The 22,922-nt window shown below is 35.6% G+C and overlaps 1 protein-coding gene across 4 annotated transcripts in view; it reads left to right on the forward strand.

Moving 5' to 3' along the window:
* Positions 1-22,433, forward strand: part of LOC149773693 (uncharacterized) — a 79,587-nt gene extending 57,154 nt beyond the window's left edge. For 2 of the 4 annotated variants that reach the window (XM_089946102.1, XM_089946104.1), the window contains 2 exons: positions 13,776-13,887; positions 16,956-22,433. In XM_089946102.1, coding sequence (XP_089802228.1) covers positions 17,312-19,468 — 2,157 coding nt within the window. In that variant the 5' untranslated portion in view covers positions 13,776-13,887; positions 16,956-17,311 and the 3' untranslated portion in view covers positions 19,469-22,433. The remainder of the gene's footprint in view (positions 1-13,775; positions 13,888-16,955) is intronic. The other 2 variants (XM_089946103.1, XM_089946105.1) reach the window with 1 other exon arrangement.
* The last annotated feature ends 489 nt before the right edge of the window (positions 22,434-22,922 follow it).

Raw genomic sequence — 22,922 nt, forward strand, 5'->3', positions numbered from 1 at the left:
CTGAATTTTACACCGGGCTGGCAGATTCTTGAACTGTTCTTTGTCAAAACGTAACTCTGAAATTATTCAATGTATTCCATAAGGATGAATTATTACAGTTCACCGTTTCAGGTAGGTACAGACGTGTGACAGCTTCATGACTAAGATTCGTCTACTAAACTTTAAGCTGGTTACTATAGTCTTTTTCTTTTAGTAGCATGCCGGATGTATATAAAGGTGGGGTCCTATACTGATCTTGGAGATAGCAAGGAGATAGGTGACAATTCTTTTCCTCACACCTTATCTTCACTTAAATTTAAGTTTAATTACGATAAGCCATCATTACATGGTGTTCGAATATGAATACGGAATATATATATATATATATATATATATATATATATATATATATATATATATATATATATATATATATATATATATATATATATATAACACAAATAATACTATGATACAACTTAGAGAATTTGTAATTTGTACACCAAAAAATATTTTACTCAGTCTGTGTTTTTTGCCGTTAACCCGCGGACCTGGGTTCGAATTTCCGTAGAGTACGAATCAAAAAATTATATAACTTGTTTAAAGCGTTCACTGCCCGCCTATACACAAATAGAAACATTGGTTCTCTTAAAATCGGAGCCAGTGCGCCTAGATTCTCTTATTTCTGGCAGTTCTGTGCGACCTTTCCCGGGTGTCATGGTCAATCTATTGAATAAGGTCAATCCATACGGCAAGGAACAACAGAATGCCGCACACGGTTAACATAAGAGGCAAATTGTGCAGTGTACCGAAATCGTTTAGGAGTACAAACTTCGAGGTGGAGAGATAACATTACGAACAGGTTCCGCTATTCTGGTTCCTTTTTAATTAAAAATTTTCAGTACAAGAGATTTTTGTTTCTACCACCGAGGTAAGTCCATATACAATAAACTCTTGTTGTTAGAATTATGTTATACTTACATAATGTAATTTGACTCTAACCTGGGGTTATCTTGTTCGGAGAATATTATTTGAACAAAGATAAAGCAGTTTCCGTTACAAAAACACATGCCTAACTTACTCTATACGATTAATTTCTCTGTCAATACAAACAGCAAGTATCGCCAAATACAACTGTTTGTTCGACCCTCATATCTGAGTAATCAAACATTTACAGAACGCTTTTGACTGACTTGATGACGTATCGTTAGACTTTATGGTACCAAGTACTTCAAATGTAACAAATCGTATAAGTGAATTCGCATGCGACTTGGAGCGAGAGTTTGTATGTTTACTGGGCAATGACCTTCAACAAGGCGGTCAAAGTCTCCTTAACAATGTTGGCTTTGATCATATTGGAGACAATGCTAACACTTGCATTCAAAGTCCGATTTAATATTAGTATTGCTTCGTGAAGATCGGGCATCTACCAGCATTTTACGTTGAATACATATAACGAATTACAAATTCATCAAACGTCATTGTCCTACCTTTTTTCACTGACATTTATGTAGAAACTACATGTTTTCATTTGTTCACTGGCCTCGTGAGGTATCGGAGTAAACAATTGTTCAAATAGAAAGTGGTTATTTACCGGGGGGGGGGGGTGTAAAACAACGTTATTCATACCGTCTATACTCGATCCGCGCATAAATCGAGTCCAACTGCAGACTCCATGGACCCTGAGCAAGACGATTGGGGACACTCGAGGGATCCAAGGTGATGAATCTGCTTTAATTCTCCAAACAAGGGCAATGAAAAATCTAGTACACGCTAATCAAATTATTGCTGAATTCCGGACGCTTGAACCACAAATAATCAACTGCTCGGTATAAAAATGACTAATGTCACTTTAGGATGAAAGAAAGCATGACACGTTTTAAGACCCTCTGCTTAAAGAGAGAATTCATCAGCCACATTTTCAGACTTCTCTTCGAAATGAAATACAACAACAACAATATGCCATTGAAAAGGTAAAACTATTCAATGTATGCAGAAGCGTTCGTAATTGCATTCTTATTAAGTATAAAGCTGGAAGTGTAGAGGATCCTACACTGATTTTAAACATGAATATATGTTTGTTCCTTTTAAACTCAATCAGACAGCTTACTCCGTAAGACAGGGACAATACCATACTAAAATATGCTGGGGGGGGGGGAACGGTCGCCAAGTCACTTAGAAATATTGAAGTGTTTGTCCTTAAAGCATGATCGGGTTATGATAGTCAAGTACAAGTTCATTCAGACAAGACAGATGGAGGAACAATCTTAAACTGAATTGACAGCAAAGCTGACAGTGTAGTGATCACAGGAAGTTAAAAGTATCTTCTTATTCTCTTGCTGTTCTCAAATACAAAATCGCATGGTGTTAGGCAGCCTTCATTGAAAAATGGAACATCCAAAGCCCTGAACTATCTTGAGACATCTGTACAATGAACATGAGCACTGTTCTATAAAATTGTGGACATTTGCTTGCACTAACTGGTCGCAACACAAACTCTCGTCTAGCAGGAAACAAGAAAGCATGAAAACTCTTTAGACAGAACGATGATCTACTAACAAGCATAGGTAATAGTCAGGGCTAAAGAACTATTACATTGTAAGATGCTTGGGTTGCCAGGAATGTCAAGCACAGACTAGGAATCCGTTATTGTTCACGAAAAGTCATTGATCAACAAGTGATACCTTTCATTGTAAATGCAAGGGAACGAATTATTAAGACATTCGTGGAGCATGGCACCACTGACCAAGTCTTCACTCCCATCAAACACAACAATTTTAAACTTTTTGAGGGATGGCTAGTACCAGATTTATTATTGTTGCCATCGATGCCAAAGAATATATAAAGACATAAAGATGTTAGAAGTTTTATATGTGGATACAGATACAGATAATGAAAGAGGGGTTCAATAGTCCATGACATAAAGAAATGCAGATTAAAATCATTGTGTGTAGGAGTATTAATAATGTATTTACACTGGAATCCTTGAATTAGTACAGTTAGTGTGTGACATTGAAACATAGAAAGACTGACTTAATTTAAAAGCGATAACAAGGATATTTAAACTTAAAATCAAACAAACGGTTTGTATTCAAGTAAACAAGAGAAGCTATATCACGTAATTTGCATTTAAAGTATCACAGATTTCTCTTTAACCTTGCTTGTCAGATGTTACAAATCTTTACCAAGGGTCGAAATGCACTAGAAAAAGAGGGAAATATGAAACAGTCTTTAAAAGGAACTTGGAGCTGATTATGATAGATGTAAATCATGATCAAAACCCAATGGGAGACGGGTAAGAAGGGACGAGATTATCAACGGGACGAGAAGGAACGAGATTATCAATAAAGGCAGCTCCTTACTATCTTTATTGGCCGGTTGAATATCATCAATCAAAATCAACCAGCTTATTCACATTCTCCAGACGTTCACGTCCCTTCATATTTAGACATTCTAGGTGTATGTGACCATTACTTCAACATCAAGCGGTAATTCATTTGAGGAAGAAAAAGAAGAAAACTAGTTAATAAAATTTGTCATTTTGCTGCACGAATGCCGATATGTCTAGTCCATAGTAAGACTTTAATAGAATGCCGACATGTCTGGTCCATAGTAAGACTGTAATAGAATGCCGACATGTCTGGTCCATAGTAAGACTGTAATAGAATGCCGATATGTCTGGTGTACAGTAGGACTGTAATAGATTGCCGATATGACTGGTGTACTGTAAGACTGTAATAGAATGACGATATGTTTAGTCCATAGTAAGCCTGTAATAGAATGCCGATATGTCTGGTGTACAGTAAGACTGTAATAGAATGCTGATATGTATGGTGTACAGTAAGACTAACAGAATGCCGATATGTCTGGTGTACAATAAGACTAACAGAATGCCGATATGACAGGTGTACAGTAAGACTGTAATAAAATGCCGATATGTCTGTTGTGTAGCAAGAGTTTAATAGAATGCCTACTTACAAAATCTCTTGACGTAACTCTCTCTAAGATTCGATTCCAACTGAGTTATGAGATGTTTGTTTGTATTTGTATAATTTGAATACGGATTAGCACAGCAACACTCAAGTGAGATAAGAAAGGCTTATAGCCAGAGGGTCATTTTCTGGTAAGTTTAATCACAGATTCATTATCGGAATAAGGTAATCCACGAGAACCACTTTTTCGTTGATTTACTTTCAGTGAAGTTTATTCATTTGGTTTGCTACAATTTGGTCTTCCATAGTTACGAGACTGGCATGAGTCTAATTTAGCAATGGCGGGTTACACAACGCATTCTAGAATGAATCAAAGTAAAGACAGCAGCCAGCCACCAACGTAAATAAAACATATTTGAACGCCGAATTTACACCGTGGCGAAGAGAGTTAATGGAATGAATACAGAGAAGGCGTTATATTAAGTAAAAGGGATTCCACAAAGACCACGAATTGATGTCATCTCATGAACATCCCGATTTTAAAGTGATTTCTAAAATGTGTTGATCAGGCATCACTTTTTGTCGCTGAAAGTCGGTCGCGATAACCTAAAGTGTGTGGATTTGGGCTGGAGTGCATGCTAGATAGGCGATAGTTGCCTTTACTCGCGGCACGGATTCGATTTCTGCCTGGAACTAATTATAACCTACTGAAGAGTTGATACAATTGTGGATGCAGTTCTCTGGGATATCATAGAATTATGAAGTAATTTCATTGCTGTAATGGCGGTTACTGATCCATAAAAGATTACCAGTGTTCTGGAAGATTGATGTCAGCGATTGAAGAGCCTGAAGTGACTGATTTGAAGGAAGCAATTGAGGAAGATGCCTAATACACCGTGGAAGATATTTCTATTATCACGGGCATTAATTCGTCAGCTGTTTGAATATTTTGAAGAATCATTTAAAGCTCCACAAGGTTTATGCTAGATGGGTCCTGATGACGGCTGATCAAAGCAAAAACAGACCTGAGTTGAAATCGCCAACAGCTACTTGCCAAATATGAAAGGAGTCACTGGAAACGTTTGGATAAGACTTTTCCTCGTGATGAAACTTGGATTTACCTTTCTGAACCCAACTCAAGAGAAAATAATAAAGTTTGGGTCGGATAAAAACATAGTCGGCCTGTCAAGAGAGGTTTTGTGTACATTATTTTGGATCTATTCTACAGCATCCAAACGTGACCACATCTTCTATACAGCACTGATTTAGATACAATGCATTGTTGGCCCAACCCCGTAGATAATCAAACCGAGAAAGTGTGTAGAGGTTCGTGGGGCAGTACTTTGAGAGGATGTTCTGACGTACTTTTCATTAATAAAAAACGTTATTATACAGCACACTAATATTCAGAACTTTTTAAACACCTCTTTTATGTGCAAGAAGAGTAAATCCGTACTTAACTGTTCTGAAATAACATTTTTTGACGTTTATGAACGTGGAATAATTTGTTTCTGTAAATTAGTGTTTTGGGGAGAAAAGGATATCTATTGCTGTTATACAAACTATGTGATGCAATTCGTGACCGACGTGTTAAGCAGTGCTGATGACTAGCATTTTTCAATTTTATTTTGTAAATTGTTTTGTTTCATCCAAGCCTATTTCCTTTGATCATACACACACACACACACACACACATATATATATATATATATATATATATATATATATATATATATATATATATATATATATATATATATATATATATATATATATATATATATATATATATATATATATATATATATATAAAGCCAAAATAACAATTTACAATATTTTCCACAGGATAATAGGATCCTTGGCATTATTCAAATGCTAAACTGTTTATAATGCCGATCAAGTTATCGGTACTTAAATCGTATTACGTTAAAAGAAATTTTCAAGTGTGAAATGTTTTAATGCGACACGTTCCCTATGCCAGAAAGAACCAGATATATGTAGCAAATGTTCTTACCTTTTCAAGCGTGGCTCATGTTCGACATGTTTTTGAAAACAATAATATTTGCTTGACTTTTTCTAGATATTACTAACACAGCACTTGTAAATGCCATTAGAGTTGGAAATTGAAAGCGAAGTTGGAAAAGGACACAATCTGAATATTGTTCGTAGCCATTTAGTTTCTTTTTGTAGAAATATTTTGCATTCTCTTTCTGTGCTTAACTTCATATTATCAAGGAAATTAATATGAGAACATTTCTAAAAGTCTGAGAGTAAAATTGTACATTACATTCCGCCTTGAAAATGCATCGAACTAATAATGTCCAGGTATATTTATGATAGAGACAGAATTTAAAACTTATTAAACATGTTTTTGATAGAAAGGATGACCAATGATTCGTTTTATATTGTGTAAGTCGCCACATCCACGCAAGAAGTACTAACTTCTATCACTAAAAGCTACCAACGGCAGTGGCAATGCTTGCATAAAACAATCATCGTAACTGAAGGAAATTGGAGTTTCTGAAGACAATGATTCGCTTTATATACGACGAATAGATACTTTTTAAATTAGTATGCAAGGCTTTCCCTTCTTAGCATACGATGATAATTACAAGTTTCATGAAAATGCTTAAATTTCAAACAGGAGTTTCTTATCTCTCTCTCTCACACACACACCCTCTCTCTTCACAAAAATGAGCTGGTTACAAGATCCATCAGTTGTAGAGCAGCACGATGTGTTCAAGAAAACAAACTATTGAATAAGACTTTGTACAGGTGGCCTCATAATTTTCTTCCTGCAGAATGATGTTATTGAAAATTTCTAATCAGATTATAGCGTAGATTCAATCATCAGCCATTCCTAATTGGTCATAAAAGAAGGTTGCTACATTTTTACGCATGGTTGGCTAACCATACCTTGGTACTAGATATTTGACTTTCCAAATTTACATATTCAATTTCTTCAATATACTGAATGAGAACACCTAATTATATCTATATATCTACCTTGAGAATCATGTGAATTTCACTCGCATAAGCGAATCTGATAACATGAATGCATATACAAATTATGAGAACGACTTAAAATTGATCAGTCACTAACAAAGGACATGTGTACATTGTCTTTTAATTAAGTTATTTTGGCACTTGAAATATCAGATCCTGGTCGTGGTTGATGTCAAACGTTTGAAATATTTGAACATCTCTTCTCCGAATCGCATTGAGCTCTTCTATCAAATACACCGTTAGAGTCGAAACTGTACAATTAAATATCGTGACTGACCTTCACTACTTATTTGACATTTGTCCCGCTTAATGGACATTGAGGACGGGGAAAAGAACATTCTCTTCAACGTGTCACTTTAGTACTACTTTTCCCATCCCCTATTGTATTTACAAAATAATGCTCAATTTTCATGTCATCATTAAAAATTGGGAATGTCATTTGGGGATATGTATGTATGTATGTATGGATGCATGTATGTATGTATGTATGTATGTATGTATGTATGTATGTATGTATGTATGTATGTCTCTTTTAATGTGTGCTTTTGTATGACTGTTCATTCTAGCAAATGAAAGTTTTTAAAAATTGTTACAAATATAATTCCTTGCCTACCATCGTAATGTTCCATGTATCTGACGGCTTAAATCACAGTCTCGTTTTGTTTAAATTTGACGGTTACCATCTATCAATTCCTTGAAGCACTAAAAGTCTTCTCGCAAGAAGTTTGATTTAATGCTACAACAGAGATATTGTAGACGTCGACTACTATCTTCTTTGAATTACTAAGTGGTTTCCATATTCATAAGTATAAGTATTTAAGTGATTCAAGCCATAACTCTAAAACAGACCGGTAGAGCTAGAAATATTAGGTACTAATTGTAGAGCTATAAATGTTAGGTACTAATTGTGCCTCGTGAGAGTTGATTGGCCTAGCAGGTGGAGATTGTGTATATACGCCTACTGACTGGTCTCATGATGAACGGAGTTGTAGGTCGGTTACCCCACATCTACAGGCAGTTAGACGTGATAGGGAATCAATCAAATATCAAGTTTTACCCGCCAATCACGGTATCAGTTATTATCATAGATCAAACAACCAATCGGATCTCGGTATGGGAAAACTTTCCTTGACGACAGCCAGATTCAGACTGATCCATTGTGAAATTTACTCCGTTTGAAAACGGGGTCTCGTCTTGTAACAATGATACTTTACTTAAATCAAACGTCATCTTTTAAAAAAAACATACTACAGCAAACGTCACGCTGTCGTTGTATACCATTATTGTTTTTTGATCTGTGTTATATGAAAAGTGCTACATTGATAAGCATTAATAATGGTTGATTAGGGGAAATATCAATTATACCAATTCCTTTTGGGACCATGTCGCAGATTACATGACACTACAATAATTCAGCATATATATCCCTATTCCTAATCTGTCAGTTATAGGTCTTGGACCTTTTTGTTATTAAAAATTTAAATAATAGTCTGAGTTTATATATGTTGGGCTATTTCTGTTGAACAAATCAGGTTTTAAAAAATCATAATTTGAAACTCGAGGGGATACCAGTTATTCTATTTATGGTGCTTATCACATACTTCTTGTCAACAAAGTCAGATCGCATCCATTTTTGTTCTGTTTGAAACAAATAACATGCATTTTTGTGATTGGCAAGAGAAAGAATGAAGATAAAAATCTAAAAATCTAAGCATCTGACAGTCCGATTCCATGTTATTAATGAACACGCCTCCAATACGTATCCATAATACAGTTAAATAAAATATTTTTCTCTTCCCTTATTAATCGTACCAGCAAAGAGTTACAGTAGGGGACATACTTCATCGCAGTCTATGCATGGGAAGGGGCATTAAAGACAAACGTCAGTTTAGTCTTGTGTTTTACGGCACAGCAGCACGAGTAGGTTATTTAATGCCTAAGGAAACACTAAGGCAGACGACCCAATAGTAGGATTCAAACCCGCAACGTTTCGCTCGCGAGTCCGGCAAGCTAACAACCGAGTCACAGCGGCTTCTGCCTCCATTAGTCGCCATTTATCACACAGAGTATATCACTCAGGATCAATTCTGCATCTCAGAGCCCAAAAATGTCAAATATGTAGAATAAAATCAAAATGATAGGCAACACCTTACGCTGGCATGTGCCATTTACCAAAATTGAAAAAAAATCATTTATTAATAAGATCCTGGTTATATTTAGCATTACTTCTAAGTAATCGTGTTCATACAAAATATAAAATCACCACACTCACGTCTCTGCGCGGTATACTTTGTATGACGAAGAACCCTTATAGTTATACCCAACTACGTGTCATCCTTAATAAAGTATTTTGACACACAGTGGTCTTTGAAAATGTCACCTCTTCCTACTGAATAAAGACGCTACCCGAATTCAGGATGACCTTCCTCACAGTTAGTGTTGATTATGGGTTAGATATACGTCATCGTACTTCATGCATTATAAGTAAATTTAAAGAGTGGTGAATTATTTACGAATGTCAGTAAAGTATGTATCTCAGCCATATAATGCAAAGATTGTTTCTTCCAGTTTTATTACTGTTTTGTACGAATAAGAAGATGGGTTGGAATGCCTTGGCTGTTTTATATTAAGCAACGTTTTACTGTCTCTCCCTGTCTCTCTCCCCCCCCCCCCCACCTAGACGTATAGACCGTCATTATTTTTGCGGGGTAAGGTTTTCAATCTAATTTTACGAACGTGTAGTCCAATACCAGATGCTTGCTGAAAAAGGCAATTTAACTGTGTTAAAATAAATTTATAACAAGTGGCGGAATTCAGTCATTCAATGATTTTTTATAAATATAATAAAAATCCACCAGCTATAATTCTATATCACCTTCTATGCATTCTATACCCATTTGCTGTCTCAAGTATCATTTGGTTTCTTACACTAAGCGGGACCCCGGGTGGCTGAGTTGTCAAGAGTGCTCGCCTTTACCGATCACTGCCATCTCACCTCTGTCCGCGTAGGTTCGAGTCTCGGGCTCGACCTATCTGCGTATGTGTGAAAGCTTGCCAGTAGCTTCCCGTGGGTTTGTGGTTCTTCCCGGTTCTTCCTTCGCCAGTTGTATTGGCCGCTTTGTTTAGCCTATACTTCGCTGAAAATTGCGTTAACCCCACAACAACGAGTTATACTGAGCTATCTCACCGTTTAGGTACATGCATGTAGTTGTCATCATATCAACATATAGACATGTTACTGTCATTAGATTTACTGACGGATCAAGACAAAAAGGACTGTTGTTTTACAGTAAAGTGTCTAGCCCAAGGACAGGCCAAAGTAATCTTTCCAGGATAATCCTATTTAAGTCGACATGCCCCCCCTCCTTCCGTTACGTGTCCAGCGCGCTTACCGCTGAGTAACTCAGTCTCCGTGACAAAGGAACTACTAGTACTTTAAATGGAAGCAATATAAACAAAATGCAATAATATAATGTAATATAATATAATATAATATAATATAATATAATATAATATAATATAATATAATATAATACAATATAATATAATATAATATAATATAATATAATATAATATAATATAATACAATATAATATAATATAATATAATATAATATAATATAATATAATATAATATGATGATTCACTTTTACTTCCCTTTTATATGGCCAATTTCGGATTGCCCAAATCATTTAAAAAAAATAAAACTCTTTGGTTTGTTTACATTTCCTGTTCCTATTCAAAGCAGTAAATTCGTTTTAAATGTAGATTTGTCTGTCATGTGCAATTTTTTTTTTTTTTGTCTGCACTTGCAAGGTCAAATTCTGTGGTCGGTGATAAAGTGCACGAAAAGATGAAATCCACATAAACTAGGTCCAAGTATTTTCACGCTTTTGGCAACTAGATAGATGGCTTGACGTACTTCAAATGAAATATTGTTCATTGAGAGATAAAGGTAAAGCCTGTTCACGAGTCTTACCGTTGGCAGAGAAAAGACAGAAGAGTATAGAAATATTAATTTTAAGCGGCAATATTTTGCAATAAATAATTACACCGAAATATTATTAGAGCAGCAGCTATTACCGTGTACCCTGAAATATGGTGAAAAATGCTGAAAGATTAAATGTTCTCAATACACAAAGTTTACTGTTAAATTTATGGTTTCTTACTCAAAGTCGGAAAGATGAAATATATGTGATCCTTTCATGTTGTGTTTGCTTTAAAGAAAAAAGTGTTACAAATCTCCTTTTGGAAAGCAATTAAGATGATGAATATTTCTTCTGTCAGAGTAGCCCAACATTTAAAGACCGATTTGGCAAGCTTTAAATGCAAGCAGGCGACATACATATTCAAAGCGTCAAATTGATTTATAAAATGACTCTGTGGCGTAGCTAGGATATTTGGGCGCCTTTACGATGTTTATAGATGGGTCCCTGCCTCTGTTTTTATTAATATCAAATGACAACGCTATATTGTTGTAATCGTCAATATGTATTATTAATTACAGTATTTGGTGGGTGGTACAATGCCTGTTCATAGTTTCTTTCTATAGTTTAAACATTAATCTGTTTGGATGGACTCGTGGGGCCGCTGTATTCGTGGGCCCCTGTGATTTGCATAATATTGCTAGGGGGTAGTTACGCCAACGAAACGTTTTAATTTATACATAAAATTGCCAATCCGCTGCATAATTTGAACACATGTTATATAAATCTTCTTCACAGGAGGATCAAATTTTCTCTTAATTCCAATGATTTGGGATTAGTGTTATAAATGGAAAGGAGGGGATGTTGCTTCGAGAGCTCATTGTTTCATTAAGTGATGACTGGTTTCTTGGTTGTTTCGGTGACTGACGGATCGATTGTTATGCAGGTCAACGACAAATTATATAACATCATTTCCCCCCCCCCCAAAAAAATAGACATTTTAATGCAATAAGAAGCCTGGAATAAATCAATGTTTACCAAAATGAATGAGGTTAAACTTAACATCACTCGTTGAGAAATTGTATGCAAAGAGCAACGTATAATCTGAAGATTCACGTTTTTTATTTTAGTTTTCGAAAAGCTATGGAGCGGATTATTTTTGCGTCAAAAAATTGCACTTTTTACTTTTTACGATATTCTGATATATAAATTTGTATCATCTATTGATAAGACATTGTTCACCGGTTTCAACTGCATGGTATTAAACATTATGAAATGTTCATGTATGTTTTCTTTTCACGGATTACTGGTTGATCGCAAATATAGTGTCTGAAGAAAACAAGAAGAAGAAAAAGAAAAGAAAAGAAAAGAAAAGCAAGCGAAACTGCCACACCGTAAAATGTTAAAGGTGTTCCAGATTTTAAGACGGAGACGAGATGCAATATTTGTCCTCAACGTGGGGAAAAAATCGACAGTTTTATCTTCAAATTCAAAGTCGAATCACATAGTCATTTATTCGATTTCTTGACTTTATTGTTTTATAGCACAAGTAAATCACTCCACTTGTAAGCGTTCTTGGATATGCACTGTTTTGAGCTCCTCTGCGACGATTGTGTGGTTGATATAAACAACACTTAAAAATCAATTACGAAGGCAAATATTACTTTGGTTCAAATAAACGCCACGTCTGAAAACCAATTTTGCACGTGACAAATATAAACGAAAGATACAAAAAGTCAAAACAATACCCTTAAATTGATTTATGTAACGTCTTTTAAATCTGTAAAACCGTCAATACATCTTGTTTTGTTTTATTGAATATTGTGTTAATCTAATACATTTTATGGGCGAGACTTTAGTCATGAGTTCGAACGATTAGAAACCAAATTAAGACGTGAAAACATGTTTTATGGGATATATAAGGGTGGTTAACACTTTGCAGGCGTGTAATAAATATTGAAAGTATCTATACGAAAATAATGTCACAGAGAAAAGAGAAACATTGTTGCTATTGTGCAACTTGCCAAAGTGTATAATGTTTGGTAGAAAAGCAAACAAACAGTTATTTTCTGGTGAAACATATGGAGACACTTACACGATTTAGCTGGTCTCAATCCGCATACTTCACAAGTTAAAATATGTTAAAATTTCTTTATTGTTTGCATGCATTATAAGACATAACACGCCATATGTTCGATATATATGAGTGCTGGTATAGACATATGTTTACTTAAGATCGCGGATTTATCGTGCAAAACTATTTGCTGATCGTATTTTTAAAAAGACGAATACTGATTTGCTGTTACTGTTTGTACTCGCTTGTAAGTGGAGGGATCCGCAAACAGCAAAGATCCTGAGATACCGTAGTATAAAGCGTCTGCCGTTCAGGGTCTATGCTGTTTGTTCTACTGATTACTCATAACAAACTGCACATACCCAGAATTATCAGCGCATTATGTGACGGCAGATCCGGGTCTGTGCAGTCTGCAGTTGGACTAGACATATAAACGAGTACAGACAGTACCTATTCGTGACATGGGCATTTACATATGAAATAAGCTATCCAATCAACTCTTACCGTCACTAGGTACTCAGTTGCTTCTCTGTAATACTACACTCTACAGGTTTAACACTTAAAAAGCAATTGCTTCGAAGAACATTGATCGAATATAATTTTTAAAAACACCACATTTGGAGACCGAGTTAACAGGTGACAAATGTAAGCAGACGAAACAACGAATAGATGCCGGACCTTAAATTGATGAATGCAACGTCTTTTCAATTCATAAATCTCTCAACCTATTTATAGGAATTTTATTAAATGTTATGAAAGTCACCTTCAGTAAACGACGCGACAGTTTCAAACGATTCACACTCTCTTTAGTGAAAGGGACTCGGAGATTGGCGGTCTAACACTCATTATTCCGTTTCAGAAATCTTTCGGATATGCATGACGATATACTCAGGATGCATGTATTAGAGGATGAATAAGTGATATTCGACAGCTTTGGAATTGTATTGTATCTTTCCCTATTTGAGATCTTGGTAAGCAATTTTTACAACACGTGTTTCTGTCTCATTCATCTACTCGGAAATCGTTGAAATGCATCGTTTGTTAGATTTGTTTTATGAGTACCAGATCCTTTCAAGTTGCGGGTGTATTTATGGGTTAAAAATGCATAGAGCCAAGTAGCATCAGTGAGTTTGCAAAGCCAGAAAGGTGTGTACAAGTGTATACGTTGTTCTAGTGATAACAAAAACTAAAGATATCGAAATGTTTTATATATATATATATATATATATATATATATATATATATATATATATATATATATATATATATATATATATATATATATATATATATATATATATATATATATGTGTGTGTGTGTGTGTGTGTGTGTGTGTGTGTGTGTGTGTGTGTAAGATGTTCATTTTATTATATACCAAAATGGTTGTTAATCGAAGCTTTGAGGATTAAATTCACTCTTCAGCACATCAACCCATGCATCATTTTCGTAAGTTCAGTGTTCAGTTTCAATTGTAATTATTGGCTGATCATAAAAATCAGATGCCAGCGATTTGATGGAATGGTGACGTTGCAATTGACTGCTGGCAATCGCTAAACTATCTAACCAAAAGTAAGTGTAATTGAGGACTAATTTAATTCCTTTAGTGAATCACCGAAAAGAAAAACATCATCTCAAAAGTTCAAGCATTTTAAATTTCTACTCCTGTTCAAACCATGATCTACCAGTTGAGAAAACCACATGAGCTACGTCATTATTTTCATCTACACGTATTCTAAATGTGCTTTTGATTCCCCACCTAAAGAATTAAGTGCTAATTTCAGTAATTTCTGTTCCAAGAGTCAAGTCAAAGACTGAACTTGCATCAATAGAATAATGTTTATTTTTTTTCAGTTACAAATAAGAGAACCATCAAAGCATTCTTTTTAAATAAATTTTACTTTTCGTTATCAACCAATCACGGCCATCAAAACCTATGAATACTCCAGTGTTCGCACATTTCTAGACTCGTTCCCATTTTTCCATATAACCGTTACCATGGATCGTTGAGCGATGCAGCACACAGAACTACCGGGATATAATTTATTCGCAAGGTTATTAAAGGGATATTACTTCGTAAAGAAGCAAACAATGGCACGTCAAATATTATCGACAAAAATAATATATTCCGTGTCTGAAAGGTAATGCAGTTTATAGTTACTGCTTCAGCTCACAAAAGACTAATTTTTCTTGCAGCAAATATAAGTTATAAAGACATGTACAATCAAGCATCCCATGGCATTATGGGAACCCTTGTATTTTTCACATGCGAAAATATAAGGATATATTTTCGCATGTAAAATTATTGTAGTTTAAAAAATCTGAAAACATTTCACTCATCATTTTCTATATCTCATATTTAAATATGTAATAAATATGTACACTGCTTCGACTCTATGGTCTTAAACTAAGTAACAAAGAAGCAAAACTAACAAGTTTTGGGAAAAAACAACAAATAATTTAATTCTCTAAGTTATAACATGAACGTTTAAGAGGAGATTACGGTATTATTAACTAACTCCAAATAATCCTATATCGCACTCCAAAAGTATATAGTGTTCCAAATGAATTCCAAGAATCTTGAATGTGCCGATGTACCAAAAGTCTTGATGTATCACAATGATATTATCCAGAATGTCTTTGAATGAATTCATACGAATCCAAAAATAGTGTTAATCCAGTCAATGAGCAAGTTAGTATTTCCAATGAATTATTTAAATAATGATTCCTCTCAAATTATATCTGAACGCACCATAAAAGTAATTCCACAACGACTGATATCAAAATAGGAATGAATAGTTTTGTTTATCGCAAGCTTATATGAAACCCTAAGACACAATACGATGAACAGGGTGTGGTCAGAAGTTTGGTTCTAGGACATTCCAAATTTTGTAAATAAGGCAAGACCTTGAACACCAATATCATTAAACAGTTTTTTTTTAACTTAAAAGGAAGACAAAAATTAGGTGGACAATGGAATTTCCAAGAGAAAAAACAAGGTTCTGAACTCAGATCCAAGTAAAATGCTGTTTACAAATGATAATGATCTAAAACATAATCAACAATCGTGGTCCAAAGTTAAGTAATATGTTCTTTACAAATGACCCTTACAATATACAATCATGGAGAAAAGTTAAACACACAATATAGATAACATAACAATATTAACCTAAATAATACAGTGGTCATGTGACACAACCGTAGCCAAGTATTGTCATTTAATCATGGATAACCTGATATTTCTGGATAATTTGAAGAGATTAGTGAGAAAGGATTAAGTCAGGCCATGCTTGAGATCTTCTATATATTTTAATCACACAAAGTTTGATTCAATCAAACTTTACATTATAAGTTTTGGATGTTTCCATTTTCATTGCATTCATAGTCTTACGTTCGAGTCTTTTTGGGTGCAGGAGTTATTAGTTAATAACGTAAATTTTCGAACTCATAGAACAAGATTTTATTCCATATTCAAATCCATGCTCATAATTATATCTCCAATATTTTACCATATAGATACGGGCATTAATGTAACCGCTCAAGTGGCCTAGTGGTTAGAGCGCCCGCTTCGGATGCGGGAGGTCGTGGGTTAGATCCCTGATCGAATCATACCAAAGACTTACAAATATGGTACTGACAGCTGCCTCGCTTTGCGCTCAACATTAAGAGGTTAGTGTTAGGACTGGTCGACCTGGAGTCGGGATAATATAACTGGGCGGGGCATCACGCTACATGTATGCGGCATGATGTCCCAGTGCTAGACCTCTCTATAAACTGCCACACTGCAGATATCGTAGCGATATGACTGAATTTTTTTAAAGCTACGTTAAAAATCCAAATCACACACACACACACACACACACAATCATTAATGTAATAATCCGTTGAAAAATCATTAAGAATTACTTTGAAGATTCAAATAAAGGCACCAATAGATCGTCTTGATAGACACTGAAAACAATAGAGAAAAGTATATCAACCTTTTAAATAAGAACTCTATAAGCACAGGGTGAGAATAACTTGTACATATGTATCTTTCAGGTTAACCCAGCTAATTCCTGACCGGGTAGGGCTACGTTCTGCAGAAATAGACGACACAAGAAAGATCTATCGGCTTACATAAGTCCGTATCGTGCAAATATGTACCGATTTCAGTGAAATCAAGCTTTTGTGATCCTTGCAGGTGGTATAGTAATTATTTGGCAAAACTGATCAACTTCATGTGCTGAAAAATGAAATTATTCAATATTCATTGTGAAATTAAACCAGACTAATGAGGATCCGGTAAATAAACTGCATGAAAATTGTGCAAAAAAGTGTAACAGAATGAACTGACGTGAGCCTTCAGAAGTGAATGTTTAACAACAAATTATTGTCTGTTTGTAGAATTAGGTACAATGAGTGCTGCTGTTGTTATGACGGATGCATGGCAACCGGCGATTCTTCGTCTTGTGCCATTCTCAAGTAACAGCGCGAGGGCAAAGGACCACGTGGGATTCGCAAACCCCATTACGGGAAAGGAACATAATGGTGTTCGAGAATATCCAGTGTTGGCTGTGACACGAAGCTGTTCAGAATTCACGTTTTCAGCTTCAGCAAATGAAAAAAACGTAAACCAATCTGAGTCCAAAATATCTGTCTCGAAAAGTAGTGCTATAAATCAAGTAGGTGGAACAGAGTTTAATAAAATGGACGACTCGGAGAAAAGATTGCAAGTTGAATCATTGAACGACAGGAGGAAACCTAACAAAACCATGAATGACATGCCAGGTGCGCGATTCAGTGTGCAAAACTTAAATGACCAACTGTCATCGTCTTCTTCGTTTAAGTCATCGGAAGTAAATTCTGATCTGAAGGGGAAGAAAAGTAAGAGCGGTAGAAGGGAAGAGCCGCTATCTTATGTAGTGTTGCCAAAACCTACCATTAATCGGTCGCCAGATGGAAATAGTTCATTATACTTCTGTAAGCAGAACGGATATCGTCGCGCCGTTGCTCCTACTCCAGGAGAACTGGATTTACAGCGCTACAGGGAAACATCAGTTTTGAATCAATCACAAACGAAGAAGAAATACAAACTTAACATTAATCAGTTACCTCGCAGTACAACGCCAATAAACGACCATGACCCGGACAAACTTAATATGAAACAGGTGATCGCTTTTCTTCAGACCAAAGCGCCTCGTGACAGTGTACAGAAAAGGAAATCTACGCCTCATAGCAGAAGTTCACTGGGTACACGAGGTGATCCAAGATCGATTGAATTTCCGTTGAAGACAGAATCAAGGGTCAGACCCGATACTGTCGAAAGGTATCGAGATTCCAGACCAAACTCTATTTCGGTGCAGACTATAGGTAGCCAGGAGACAGGAGCTCTGTCCGTGCTCTCGACCAGTTCTTCTGCCCTGATTTCTGGCCATAACAGATCGGCGTCTTCCCAGAAAAGCGTTAGTACTAAGTCGTGTATGGTAAGGTCTTCTCCTGTCAGATCGGGTGGAAACCACAAACGTGCGAAGGAGTTCAAACTGTATCGATTCTTATCATTGGCACCATTGGACACACCTATGCTTATGACACCGAACTGTAGCATTCGCATGGATGATAACTGTGCAGAAGGAGGGACAGTAAACGATAATAAAGATATGGATTCAACTAATTTTAGGTCATCATTGAACAGTTTGAATCAGGAAAACTCAAGTGAAAATAAAAAGCATACTTCGAGTCATAGATTAATGAAAAAATCAAAGGTCAATTTGTTGCATACGAAAGTATTCCAAAGGCATGACAAACAAAAAGAAGAAGACGAAGGATACGACGACACTTCCGGTAAGGGGCAGATACGGTTGCCAAGAATGAGTGATTACGAAGATATATACAATGTAGAAGTGGGTTCAGATATTAGTAGTGACGTTGCAGACAACTTATCTGATACAGGAGCAACCAACAATTCACAAACTGTATCCCACGAAACTATAAAGGCTATGGAGCGACCGGTGTCGCATAACAACGTGAAAATAATTCTCAAAGAAACAAGTCCCGATAAGTACGCCATCAGTAAAAACCGTCAAAGCAGTAGTCCCTCACAGACCGCGCCCGAGCCAGAGCCACATTCAGAATATAAGGATGCGTCCTGTCCTATGTCAAAGACTTGTGAAGAATTACCTAAATCTTCGGTAAGGTTCTTGGAAGTAGAACATAGCATGGCACACGATGCACCGTATTCTCAAAAGAAAATTCGCGTCAGTCTTCCAAAAGAGAACAAAAGTGGCCACACGTCGGAAATCGTCCGTTTGTCCCTCAGGCACGAGAAAAACGCATCTCCCAGATCCACTTATATGTCGGACATGAAAAAGCCACGAGATGACAGTGGCTTCGGTAACTCTGATACTGTCTCGGAGAGTCGCGTCTCTTCTCTTTCCATGGCATCTTCTTCTAGTTATGTTCATAATGGGGAAATTGTCAGAGATCCATCTCGCATGACTAATGGAAACTTGAATGGAAACGGTTTCATCAAAGTTCGTGAAATGTTAAAAGCTCAGGTATACAACACCGAATAGGTTGTGTGTTATCAACGAAATCAACGGGAATGTTGTTGCTTCACTTTTGTAAGACACGTGAATTTTTCAGTGTAGCTGGCATACATTTTGCCGTGAACTATTTCTATCTCAGTTCTCTATTCATATTATAATTCACACAAAAAAAACAATTTGCATCAACGTCTGAAAGGTTGTATTATTTTGTAATTGCTTTTTAAACTTTGTATCATAATCTGAAGGGAAATAAACTCACATGATGAATTCTCGGATAAAAACGTGGATAAATAACTAGTCTGTGATAAAGCAAAATTTGATAAATATACATTTTCACATACTATTTACAGGTAAGCTGTTACTTGGTGCTATGTTTACGCTAAAAAATTTAAACATGTTGAATATATTTTAATTGCTGGGGGAGATAGTCACTAATTATTAAAGGATATTGTTTGTATGAGTACCATAAGTACTAATATGTTTGTATGAGTACTGTTATGAACGTCGCTCATTTGATATTGTTTTCCTCATGATCATACTTTAAGACAATCGCATATCAGGTAAGAATCATATGGTAATGAGTCTACTTTGTGCAGCAGTTTCCGTCTTATGAACATAACACTACTCGTACCCGGTAAGCATTCAAGACTAATATTTCCGTCTTATGAACATAACACTACTCGTACCCGGTAAGCATCCAAGACTAATGTTTCCGTCATATGACCATACCACTACTCGTACTCGTTACGTATTCAAGATTAATGTTTCCGTCATATGACCATACCACTACTCATACCCGTTACGTATTCAAGATTAATGTTTCCGTCATATGACCATACCACTACTCGTACTCGTTACGTATTCAAGATTAATGTTTCCGTCATATGACCATACCACTACTCGTACTCGTTACGTATTCAAGATTAATGTTTCCGTCATATGACCATACCACTACTCGTACCCGTTACGTATTCAAGATTAATGTTTCCGTCATATGACCATACCACTACTCGTACCCGCTACGTATTCAAGTTTAATGTCTCCATTTATAATAGGGTATTTCAGTACTTGATAGGGCAAAATTGGAATAGTATTGGCACATGACTGTTTTGTTTTCCTTTTTTAATCCAGTATTTATAATGATAGCTTCACCATGATCATTTAATCTTTTTTTAAAAATGTTTTGAGGACATGTAACATTAACGGTTCTGGAGGTCGAGAAATAATTCAAAGTAACTAATTTTAGAAAAGTAATAGGAATGGGCAAATATACTCGCATTAGAGGATGCCTTAGTGGCTACATTTTATACGAGACAATAATTATATAAATGGATATGGAGACTCCTTACATTTTAAACGGATCTACTGTCTTATACATTATTTACATTTCCATCACTCTATATATTAAAATCTTTTGAATTGTTTTATCGAGAGAGATCACTTTCATATTTAAGGTTGATGCTTCAATTCGAATTTCGGCATTGGATCATCGAGACACTTCACAAATGTTTGAATATCTCTCTGCAAAAGGTGATTCATTTACAGATGGAAGTCACACTAGCCTTGAATATTTTTTAAACTCTTAAACTGCATTCGCATCATACGGTTATCATGAGAAAAAGTGTCATTGTTGCATTCGCATCATACGGTTATTATGAGAAAAAGTGTCATTGTTGCATTCGCATCATACGGTTATCATGAGAAATAGTGTCACTGTTGCATTCGCATCATACGGTTATCATGAGAAAAAGTGTCATTGCTGCATTCGCATGATACGGTTATCATGAGAAAAAGTGTCATTGTTGCATTCGCATCATACGGTTATCATGAGAAAAAGTGTCACTGTTGCATTCGCATCATACGGTTATCATGAGAAAAAGTGTCATTGTTGCATTCGCATCATACGGTTATCATGAGAAAAAGTGTCATTGTTGCATTCGCATCATACGGTTATCATGAGAAAAAGTGTCATTGCTGCATTCGCATCATACGGTTATCATGAAAAAAAGTGTCATTGTTCTTGGGCAAGTTGTTACGATGCGAAAGTTAAGGGTAACTATTGTCAGTTATCTGGCGCACACGATTTATTTGTTTATTTAACGAGACGATACATTGGACCATAAGCAGGACTTTCATTTTGGCTTTATCATCGTCTAATTTTGGACACATTAAAGACAATAGATCATGAAGTAATTGTTATTCTTTTACTTTGAGCTTGTTTTGTTTGTTTTTAACGACACTGGCAATAAAATAATGCCTGACAAATAGGGGCTAGGTATCTTTCTAAAGGACATACCGAGGCAGCCGACTCTTTATGAAGTGTGCTACGCTCATTCACCTCAGCCCTCCAATGGACCATGTTTGGATGACCTAGCAGAAATAATGCGTTATAATCCTAATAATCTTCATTTTATTTTTCATTTGATACAGAAAAGATTTCATCATATATAAAGTAAATTCCAACCTAAATCTGGCACATTGCTTAATATAATAATTATTCAAGAACAAACACCTTGTTCAGGACTTTTCTATAATAAAAAAATTAATTCGCCGAGTAATATTCCTCATTCACATGAGAAAACTTTTACCATAAGAGAAGAATAAAAACGAACCCCTAATACCATTAGCCACCAACCCAGCACACGTTGGCAGCTTGTTTATCATTCTTGTTGAATATATAATTTATTATGTTGATAGTACTATCATGATTTCACTATATATTATATAGTATTGATATATAGTATTGATACCTATATTAGTCGAATATCAGACAAAGTAATAGTAGTTTATACAAGTAAAGAGCTAGTAGTACGGTCACGTAACATGTATCATATAGAACATTAAATATATTTTATAAAAGTGTTTTTGTTGCATAATGTGTTTTGTAGATTCTACCCCATCTTAATCACATGTTTAACTTCACAAAGGTTAGGTCACATATTTATAAAACTTTACGGTAAGATTCAGAAATTTAATAAAGCCATCGAAAGTATTTTCTTGATTTTACCTGTATGCAATAATAATGTTATACGGTTGTTTGTCTCTTCCGTCATCCGTTAATATTTTATATCAGTCCCTTTACCTATCTGTCTGTCGGTTCGTTTGCTTATTGCTTGTCAGCCTCTTCCCATATTTATACCTATCGTTTCATTTGTCTGTCTTTCTGGCTGTTCTAAAGTATGTAGGAATGACATAACTTTACATGGAAGTGGCACGGGATTGGTTTATTACCTGTGTAAAAACCTTTGGCCGAATCTGACAATGGTGCACAGTTTAGAATCTGCTTGGGGGCAAGACTGTAGTGAATTGTTTATCCACCACATAGATAGCTAGACATGGCTGACATGTGACCAAATTTATTTACTGAGACAGCACCTTTATTACTGAGAGAGCATCTTGAAAAGATAAAATCTGTTAAGATCTGAAAACAATCTCACAAACATACAAACTTGTGAATACGCCTAATTATTCGGATGGCCTA

Source organism: Sinohyriopsis cumingii, unplaced genomic scaffold (genome assembly GCF_028554795.1).
Source record: "Sinohyriopsis cumingii isolate HCF-2022 unplaced genomic scaffold, ASM2855479v2 utg000622l, whole genome shotgun sequence".
In the NCBI taxonomy this organism is placed as follows: domain Eukaryota; kingdom Metazoa; phylum Mollusca; class Bivalvia; order Unionida; family Unionidae; genus Sinohyriopsis; species Sinohyriopsis cumingii.